The sequence below is a fragment of the Nicotiana tabacum genome, chromosome 10 (assembly GCF_000715075.1).
Source record: "Nicotiana tabacum cultivar K326 chromosome 10, ASM71507v2, whole genome shotgun sequence".
NCBI classification, from domain to species: domain Eukaryota; kingdom Viridiplantae; phylum Streptophyta; class Magnoliopsida; order Solanales; family Solanaceae; genus Nicotiana; species Nicotiana tabacum.
In genome coordinates, this window is record NC_134089.1 from 47320875 (window position 1) to 47331983 (window position 11109).

The following is an 11109-nucleotide window of genomic DNA, read 5'->3' on the forward strand; positions in this document are numbered from 1 at the left end:
TAAATATTGATGCGGCGTGCAGTTCGATTCATAACATATTTATAATCCTCACCATAAGGTCCTCAACCTCTCATAGTCATTAACCTCATGGCCACTCAGGCATATCAGTGAAAATCAGGGAAACTCAGCCCAAACAGTTTTCATATATTAAGAAATAGGGTAATGAAACCGGGTTTAAACAATAACAAGTAGAATATGACTGAGGATATGCCTTCAAATCAAAATAGTGTGAGAAAAGTAGTAAAAATAACCCTAAGGGTCTAAACAGGTAGGCACAATGGCCCCAAACATGGCATTCATCCAAAATTAACAAACCCATTTCCAAAACATGTGGATATCATGTAAGGTATATCAAAATATGCAACTATACAGTCACCACGGGATGTACCAAGTCACAAACCCTACGGGTGCACGCCCACACGGCCAACACCTAGCATGTGCGTCACCTCATTTATCAAAACAATACGAAATTCCGGGGTTTCATACCCTTAGATCTAGATTTACAATGGTTATTTACCTCAAACCGGATGAAATACTACTCTGCGACGCCCTTGCCTCTCGACTCAACCTCAACTCGCGTCGAATCTATCCAAAATCAGAATCAAAATATCAATATACACTAAGGGAACGAAGCCCATGCGAAAATAATCAAATTGCATCAAGAATCCCGAAATTGGCCAAACCCGACCCCTGGAGCCACATCTCGAATTTCGATAAAAATCACAAAACTTGAATCCTGACACTCTCACGAGTTCATACATGCCAACTACATCAAAATTTGACCACAAACAACCCCTCAAATCCTCATATCAAAGTCTCCAATTTCATGCCCTAACTCCCCAAATTAAGGCTTTAAATCCCACTAATTTCATGTTTAATTGGGTAGAAATCATCATAGAATCAAGTATTGAGTTTAAAAATCTTACTTCCAAGTGATTCTCTTCGATTCCCTCTTCAATCCTTCTCAAAAAGATCTAAAACCGTTCAACAATGGTGGAAATAGAACAAAAATCACGAAGGCAACTATTTAAACATTCCGGCCAGGTGTGATTTCCTTCTTCACGAATGCGGTCAAAGCCTCACGTTCGCAAAGCACAAAAATTCCATTGACCAAAATCCTATATCGCGAACACGAAGCTTCAGCTGTCCAGGCCATTGCGAACGCGACACACCAACGCGAATGCGAAGAACAAACTACCAGGGCCCCCAACTGCTCCAATTACTCTACACGAACACGGGACCTACATCGCGTTCGCGATGTACACTCAGCCTCACCCTTCGCGAATGCAGGACCAACATCGCGAACGTGAAAGGAAATTCTTCTGCCTCACTTCACATCGCTACGCGAATGCGAAGGCCAAATTTCTGCAACACAGAACTGAAGAAATCAACAACTTTCAAAACAAGAATTTGCTCCATTTAACCACCCGAAACTCACCCGAGGCCCTTAATACCTCAACCAAATATGACAATACATCCCATAACATCATTAAAACTTGTTCCAACCTTTGGAATGCCCAAAACAACATCAAAACATCAAATTATCATCGGATTCAAGCCTAAGAAATTCCAAACTCTCAAATTCTGCTTTCGATCAAAGAGTCTATTATTTGTTCGAATGACCTGAAATTTTGTACACACATTCCAAATGACACAACGGACCTGTTCCAATTTTTGAAATTCCATTACGACCCCTATATCCAAATTTCCACTACCAACCGAAAAACGCCAAAATTCCAATTTCGCCAATTCAAGCCTAAATCTACCCCGGACCTCCAAAACTCATTCCGATCATGCTCCTAAGTCCCAAATAACCTAACGAAGCTATCTGAACCATCAAAATTCATATCCGAGACATTTTTCACATAAGTCAATATTCGGTTGACTTATCCATCTCAAGCTTACTCTAAAGAGACTAAGTGTCTCATTTCTATACAAAACCATTCCGAACCCAAACTAACCAACACGATACCACATAATACAGCTAAATAAGACATAAAGAAGCAGAAATAGGGGGAAACAGAATGGTAACTCATGAAACGACCGACCGGGTCGTTACATGGGGACAGCCTTGGATGGAACCCTATTTAAAATATACACAGTAGTTTTTAAGGCTTCACTCTATAAGGATAAAGGTAAACTTGATCTGATAATCATGCTTCTTACCATGTCCATTAATGTCCTTGTGGTGTTCCTGACATGGTATATTGAGCAATTATATCTTCACTTTCAAGGAGCTCAGCAAATGGACCCTTAACTTATCCCTTATCTGTGTACCTACCATAACATTCTCCACCGCTATCAGATCTTACAATTTTGATCTAAGAACCCGTTTGTTTCTCTACTTCTATTTTGTAAACTTTAAAAGCATCAAGTGCTTCTGATGTATTAAACAGAAAATAGAGATACATATATCTTGAATTGTCATCAATGAACGAGATAAAATATCTCTCACCATTCAGGCAAGGGGTAGGAAAAGGACCACATATGTATGTATGTATGTATGTATGTATGTATGTATGTATGTATGTATGTATGTATGTATGTATGTATGTATGTATGTATGTATGTATGTATGTATGTATGTATGTATGTATGTATGTATGTATGTATGTATGTATGTATGTATGTATGTATGTATGTATGTATGTATGTATGTATGTATGTATGTATGTATGTATGTATGTATGTATGTATGTATGATCTCAAGCAATTGAGTACTCCTTTTGGCACCTTTAGTTGATTTGTTGGTCTGCTTACCCTTTATGCAGTCCACACAAGTCTCAAAGTTAGAAAAATAAAGTGTTTTTAGAACTCCATCATTAACCAACCTTTTAACTCTATCAATAGAGATGTGTCCCAATCTCTTGTGCCAAAGACTTGATGAGTTCTCATTGATAATACATCGCTTAGTGCCAATTATTTTATCATGCAAAGTTAAAACATTGCATTTGAATGTGGGGTCTAACTCAAGTTTAGATAAATTTCCATTCAAATTTCCAAAAGCAATAACTTTATTATCTTTCAAAAAGTTTCACAGAAGGATAATGAAAATTCAAATCATATCCACTAATCGATAGTCTTGAAAGAGAAATGAAATTTCTAGAATATTCTAGAACGTAAAAAGTATTTTCTAAATCTAAGTGAAAACCATCCTTCAAAATTAGCCTATAAGTCCTCACGGCTTCCACATGTGAACGCGTACTATTGCAAGAATAGATGTATTGTTCACTTCCTATCAGCTTTCTCTAAGTTAGAAAGCCCTGCATGATTTTGGCAATGTGAATTGTAGCACCAGAATCAATCTACCATATATTATCAGAAACTTCAGTAAAATTAGATTCATAACATACAAAGGTAAAATTACCTTTCTTCTCAAGCCATTTCTTGTATTTCAGGCAATCTTTCTTTCAGTGTCCCTTTTTCTTACAGAAACGACAAGCATCTTTGTCAAAGGTGCTTTTCTTCTTCATGGAAACACTTTTGCCCTTATTTGCATTTCTCTTGCCATGAGTCACCATATTAACACTTTCAGGTGTCTCATGCTTCAACCTCTCTTCTTCTCGAACACACATGGTCAAAAGTTCATTGATTGACCATTTATCCTTATGTGTGTTATAAAAAATCTTGAACGGACCATATTCCGCAGGAAGTGAGTTTAGAATGAAATGCACAAGAAATGGTTCAGACATATCAACCTCAAGGGACTTGAGTTTAGCAGCAATGTCTCTCATCTCCATAATGTGCTCACGCACTGTACGACTTCTGTCGAAAGTCATACTTGAGAGCCTCTTCATAAGGGTGCTGGCTAATGCCTTGTAAAAGCTTACAAATTGTTCATCGATTGCCTTCATGTAAGCTTTGACCTTAACGCTATTAGGGATAGAATCCCTAATGCTGTGGCTTATGTGAGCTTTTATGAGCATTAATGTCACGACCCTAAACCCTGACCCGGTCGTGATGGCGCCTCTCGTAAAGACAAGGCCAGTCGATACATTCCCAATTCATTTTTAAGCATTTGAGTAATAAAACTAAGTCTTAATCATAATCATAAATCCCAAAATAAGGTAAATAATACTGTTTGCGGAAAAAGACATAGCCCAATATCGGGATGTTACCAGTCATGAGAATCTATAATAATACTACAAGTCTGAACGAGTCTACTCCATTATTACATAACTAAAATAGAAGAAAATAAGATAGAGGGAGAACACTGGGTTGCGAACGCCAGGCAGCTACCTAGTGAATCCCCGAAATCTGCTGGACAACTCTCAACCCTCGCAAGCAAGACCCGATGAGCCTGAATCTGCACACGGGGTGTAGGGAGTAAAGTGAGTACTCCAACTCAGTGAGTACTAATAATAAATGCAGACTGAGTAATAAGAAACCACGTAAAGGCACATCAGCAGACTATAAAGAAGCAGAAAAAGTAATGAAACAGTGAAAAATAGGTAAAGTCACTTTAGTTCAGTTAAAACTTCTTTGGGATGCCTTTTTAACAGTTAAGCAAGTAAATGAAAGGCATTTAGGAAAGATAAACATATAAAGAACCGCCCCTCGGTCACAACACCAATAGAATCAGCCTCTTGGACAACACATGGAACAATACCATCCCCTCGGGCTATATCTCACATCACAATGGGTACACGCGCTCACTGGGGGTGTGTAGACTCCTAGAGGGACCCCTTACGACCTAAGAGCAATATCAAGCCATCTCGTGGCATAATCACATAGGCTCTCAGCCTCATATCAACAAGCCACCTCGTGGAGTACAAATCTCAGGCCCTCGGCCTAATAATCATAATTAGTGTTTCCTCACAACATAGACCCTCAACCTTACTCAGTCAGAATCTCACAAGTCACTCGGGCAACAGTAAAACATGATGCTCAGCCCAAAATATCATTTAAAATATCATTTTAAGTGTTAAAGCAGGGTAAACATGGCTGAGTTGTGAAAATAGTAGAATATAGCATGACTGAGTACAAGTACAAAGTCAAAACAGTGAGAGAATATCAGTAAAAATCCCCTAAGGTTTCAAATAGTTGGCACGAGGCCCAAATATGGCATTCATCCTAAAACATGATGATAACAAATAATTTTCAGTCCAATACGCAGTAAAACAATCATTTAGGATGAACTAAGTCATAACCCCAACAGTGCACGAGCCCACGCTCGTCATCTAGCGTGTGTGTCACCTTAATATAGCACAACGATGTGCAATCCGGGGTTTCATACCCTTAGGACAACATTTAAAATTATTACTCACCTCTACCTGGTCCAAATCACCAGCTCACGATGCCTTTGCCCCTCGAATCGGCCTCCGGATGCTCCAAATCTAACCAAAATCAGTGCAAAACCATCAAAATATGCTAAGGAAACAAAGCCCACTCCAAAGAAATCAAATTACAACACAAATCCCGAAATTGGCCAAACCCGACCCCCGGGCCCACGTCTCGGATTCCGATAAAAATCACATCAATGGACTCCTTATCACTCCCCGAGTTCATTCATACCAAAAGCATCAAAATCCAACTAAAAACAGCCCCTCAAATCCCAAATTCTAGGTCTCCAATTACAAGCCCTAGTTCTTCAATATTAGGCTTAATTTCCATGATTAATTAGGTAGAATTCACATTAGAATCGAGTATTAAGTCCATAAATCTTACCTCCAAGTGTTTCTCCTTGAATCCCTCTTCAATCCTCTTCAAAAAGCTCCAAAATCGCTCAAAAATGGTGGAAGTTAACCCCAAAATCGCGGACAAGATGACTATTTAAACATTCTACCCAGGCCTCAATTCCTTCTTCGCGAACGTGGTCAATGCATCGTGTTCGCAAAGCACACTCTAACTTTGACCAAATTTCCTCTTACGTGAACGTGTCCAGTCCCTCACGAATGCGATGTTTCCTCAGCCCGACCTTCGGGAACGCGCTCCCTTTCTCGCAAACGCGATGAACAAATCAACTTCAAACCCAGCTGCCCAACTTCCTCTACGCGAACGCGAAGCCTCCCTCGCGAATGTGATGCACAATGAACCCAGCCCTTCGCGAACGTGGAGCCTTCCTTGCGAACGCGAAGGTTAAAATCTCAGCCTCACCAGCTAACCCTCTTCGAACGCGAGGGCCTACTCGCGAACACGAAGGTTATTTCTCTACAACACTGAACAATAGTTTTCTGCACTTTTCCAAAACATGAAATAGTTCGATTGACCACCCGAAACTCACCCGAGGCCCACGGGACCTCAACCAAATATGCCAACATATCCCATAATATCATTTAAAATTGTTCCAACCTTCAGAACACTCAAAACAACATCAAAACACAAAATTCGCATCTAATTTAAGCTTAAGAATTCTAAAATCTTCTAAATATGCTTTTGATAAAAAACCCAACCAAACCATGTCCGAATAACCCGAAATTTTGCGCACACATACAAAATGACACAACGGAACTACTGCAACTCTCGGAATTCCATTCCGACCCCTATATCAAAATCTCACCTATTAACCGGAAAAACGCCAAAAATCCATTTTCGCCAATTCAAGCCTAAATCTACTTCGGACCTCCAACACACATTCCGATCACGCTCCTAATTCTCAAATCACCTCCCGAAGCTATCCAAACCATCAGAATTCACATCCGAGCCCTTCTAACACATAATTCAACATCCGATTGACATTTCCAACTTAAGCTTCCTCAAAAGAGACTAAGTGTCTCAAACCTTACCAAAACTTTTCTGAACCCGAGCCAACCAACCTGATCACATATAGAACTGATAAATAAAGAAATAAGGAATAGAAATTGGGGAAATAGAGCGGTAACTCATGAGACGACTGGCCGGGTCGTCACAATTAAACTTAAGCGATTAGATCGCTCCCACCACTCATAATTAGCCTTAGCAGCTGGCGTACTTGATTCTGTGGGAATAGGTGGTTCATCCACACTGAGTGCCAGGTCTAGATCCGAGCACCCTAAAGTGAGAAGGACTTTATCCTCCCATTCAGCATAATTGTTACCAGAAAGCATTGGAATTTGAGCATTCTCATTAAAAATAGAAGTAGGAAAAGCGGTAAAGACTGCAAAACAAGGATAATCATACATAAGCTATGAAGTACAATCCATCAAAGGTGAATCGCGTAAAATACCGATTCGTAGTAAATTCTAGACCTTTCTGTGGGCAGAGGTTGCAACCCATGCATAGAATTTACTTTACTTTATTAGACTAGTAAACCAAGATATACATAAATTAAGCCGTATCTGTGGGCATAAGATTATTTTCAACTTTAAGGTGTAATATCTCATTCCAATTAATCTCACCTAAATGATTACCTCCCTGTAGGGCCGGGTTACCATTTTAATAAGATAACCAGACTAAATAGATGTCATTATAACCTTTAATCACTAAACGTTATGTGATTAATTAACTCAATTTCTTTTATATTAAGTGCTCAAGATGCTGTGGCCACTCCGAATACATCACATAAAAGAAAACTCAAAAATGACATCTTAGTAATTAACCTTAATAATCAATTTAAACAAAATATTGATTAGATTCTAACAATGGGCAAATGAAGTATAAGCAAATGCTTATATAGACCCATTAGGAGAACAATTCTATAATCAACTTTAGCAAATATTGATATGACTTGCTGTATTATCCCAAATAATAAAAGTAATCTTGTAATCTATCAGAATAGTATAAGAACACACAGAATCATATCAATGATACAATATTTATTCCAAAAGAAAAGAAAATAGAACTTAAACGATCTGGATTAAAATTACCTTTAAGAACCGAACAACACAAAGTCATCAATCATTCGTTGGAATCCCTTTTAACTATTGGACATCGATTTTAAATAAAAGTTTAAACAAAGACTTGTGGATAAATAAATTAGAACATATCTCACGTCCTGGGATTACAACTTCAATTCTATTTGATCAAACAATATGAATAAAAAGGGCACAATGTACATAGATTTAATAATCATGTACATCCAAATCTCAAGATAAAATATTTTATTTTATTTGTCTTATCTGGCCAAAAATAAAATAGCCACCAAGAATATATACCCAAATATCTACTATAGAGACAAGGGTTTTACCTAGATGAGATTAGTACTGGTTGAAAAATAAACCTTTTGAAGTAACACTGTGCGGCGACGTTCGTAAAAGATAACACACAGAATGTTCTTAACAAAATACTACCAATGACTCAAAAACATTATATTAATACTCTATTGCACTATAAAGGTGTGGGCAACACATCTCCTTATATATTACTAATCTCTTTATCGATATAGGAGTAAAATATGACGTCAACAATTATTTCGGAACACCAAACAGCACAGCTAAAGGCAAGCTCTTATACCACATGTTGAGCTTAAGCACATACACAGAGCCTACGCAGCGGAATATTAACAAGAATGTACCTTCAGCCATTGTTGTTCAAGCGTTGCAGAGAATCTCCTTTGAAACCTTTAGCAGAAAACCTAGAGAGCCTTCTAGCTTGTGCCTATTGTAGGAAACTAGCAAAGCAAACCTCGAACGACGATAAATAAGACAACAAAGAGAAATAAACTAACAGAGACACAAACATTTAACGTGGTTAGGTCAACTGACCTACATCCACGACGGAGATGAGCAATCCACTATATAAAAAAGAGTACAAAATATTGAGAGAACAACCTCACGAAGAGGCAAACACAAGTGATACACTAACACTTGTCCCGTAAAGTTCCCCCCCCCAAACACGACTCTCAAACCCCATATGGCTACATTGTGGATGCTATTGAATGAAAATGATGGATCTTCAATTTATAGAGCCCCAAACCTTTTCCTACAAGAAAAGGGACTAGTCAAATATGGAAGAATTATATTTTTCTTCTAGGAAAAGAATTAAATTATGGTAAATATGTTGTCCTTTCCTTCATGAGATAGAAAAATTAATTATGGTAAGAAAATCTGGACAAACACCTAACAATTCTCCCCATTCGCCTGAATTTTCAGAAAAAATAAACTTGATCCACCTTCTTCAGATAGCCTTCAATAGGTCGCATCTCCAAATTCCACCGCAAAAGTTTGTCTCAACGTGCGTAGCACTCTCGTCAATTTTTCAAACAAAAATCATGATTACTATCAAATAGGTTGCGGCTAGGACTAAATCCGCCAAGATGAACCTATCTTGATACTTGCTCTGATACCACTTGTTAGGACCGAAAAAATCTGGTGTCATGCGGAAGCTAGTAAAGTAATAACAGAACGACGATAAATCATACAACAAAAGAGATATCTACCAAAAGAGACACAAACATATTAGTAGTATCAGAGCTTTGGTTATTTATCCGGGTTGTTACAGAATGGAGGCGAATATAAGCAATATGGTATATTTAAATGGGAGAAATTATTATGTTTGGAGAAGCAAGAAGAAAGATTTGTTGTTCGTGAACAAGATGCATCTACCCATTTTTCAGCTCATAAACCTGAGAGTATATCTGGTGAAGATTGGGATTTCGAGAACCAACAAGTATGTGGATATATACGACAATTGGTTGAAGACGGTGTTCGCAACCATATTGTGAATGAGACACATGTGAGATCATTGTGGGAAAAGCTAGAGACTCTTTATGCTTCAAAATCTGGGAACAACAAGTTGTTTCCGCTATAGCAATTGATGACCTATAAATACAAGGAAGGTAGCCCGATCCTTGATCACATAAATAATTTTTAGGGCGTCCTTGATCAGCTGTCTAGAATGAGAGTTAATTTTAATGATGAGATACAAGGACTTTGGCTTCTTAATACTCTGACTGACTCTTGGGAAACTCTTCGTGTTACTTTGACAAATTCAGCTCCTAGAGGGAAGGTGACCATGGAATATGCCAAGAGTGGTGTGTTGAACGAGGAAGTAAGGATAAAATCTTAGGGTTCATCCTTACAAGCAGATATCTTGGTTACAGAAGACCGGGGGAGAGATAGAACAAGAGGATCATGGATTAGAGGTAAAAGTAGAAGTAAGTCAAGGTCCAAATATCATAATATTACATGCAACCACTGTGACAAGAAAGGACATATCAAAAGGTTTTGCCGCAAGTTAATGCAAGACATTAGAGAAGGAAAGAAAGTTGAAAATAACGAGAACAATGTTGTTGCTATTGTTCGAGATGACCTACTTTTTTGCTTATGATGAAAATGTCATTAATTTGGTATCCCATGAGACAAGCCGAATAATAGATTCTGGAGCTACCTCACATGTCACACCAAGAAAAGATTTTTTCTCATCTTATACTCCTGTTGATTTTGGAGTATTAAAGATGGACAACGCCAGTGAAGTTAAGGTGTTTGGTGTTGGCAGTTTGTATGAAAACAAATAATGGTTCAACGTTAGTTCTTCAACATGTCAAACATGCTCCAGACATCCCTTTCAATTTGATCTCCGCAGGAAGATTAGACGATGAAGGTTACCATAACGCATGTTTAATGGCCAATGGAAGCTCACCAAGGGCTCGTTAGTAGTGGCTCAAGGAGTCAAGTCTAGTCAATTATATGTGGCACAAGGCTCTATCTTAATGACTCAATAAATCTTGTGGATAGTGATATTTTATCAGAATTGTGGCACAGAAGATTGAGTCATATGAGCGATAGGGGGATTACATGTTTGGCTAAGAAAAGTTTGCTTTCTGGATTGAAACAAGCAAAGATGAATAAGTGTATCCAGTGTTTAGATGGCAAACAAAAAAGGGTTTCCTTTCATAGACATCCTCCCTCAAGAAAGACAGAATTATTGGAGTTAGTACACTCTGATTTATGTGGTCCTTTTAAAGTAAAGTTAAAAGGTGGTGCACTTTACTTTGTGACCTTCATTGATGATCATTCTCATAAGCTCTGGGTGTGTCCTTTGAAATCTAAGATCAAGCACTTGGTGTGTTTAAGGAATTTCAGGCCTTATCTGAGAGACAGACGGGGAAGAAATTTAAATGTATTCGCATGGACAATAGTGGTAAATATTGTGGTCCCTTTGATAACTATTGCAAGGAACAAGGAATTCGTCATCAGAAAACTCTGCCAAAGATGCCTCAATTCAATGGTTTGGCATAGAGGATGAATAGAA

General features: G+C 38.2%; 1 protein-coding gene across 1 annotated transcript; it reads right to left on the reverse strand.

The window, feature by feature from the left end:
* Positions 1-3410: 3410 nt before the first annotated feature.
* Positions 3411-8441, reverse strand: LOC142165109 (uncharacterized). The gene is made up of 3 exons (XM_075223736.1): positions 8432-8441; positions 6880-7075; positions 3411-3897 (listed from the first exon to the last, which is right to left on the reverse strand). The coding sequence occupies exons 1-3, from the start codon at positions 8439-8441 to the stop codon at positions 3411-3413; spliced, it is 693 nt and encodes a 230-aa protein (XP_075079837.1).
* Between the last annotated feature and the right edge of the window lie 2668 nt (positions 8442-11109).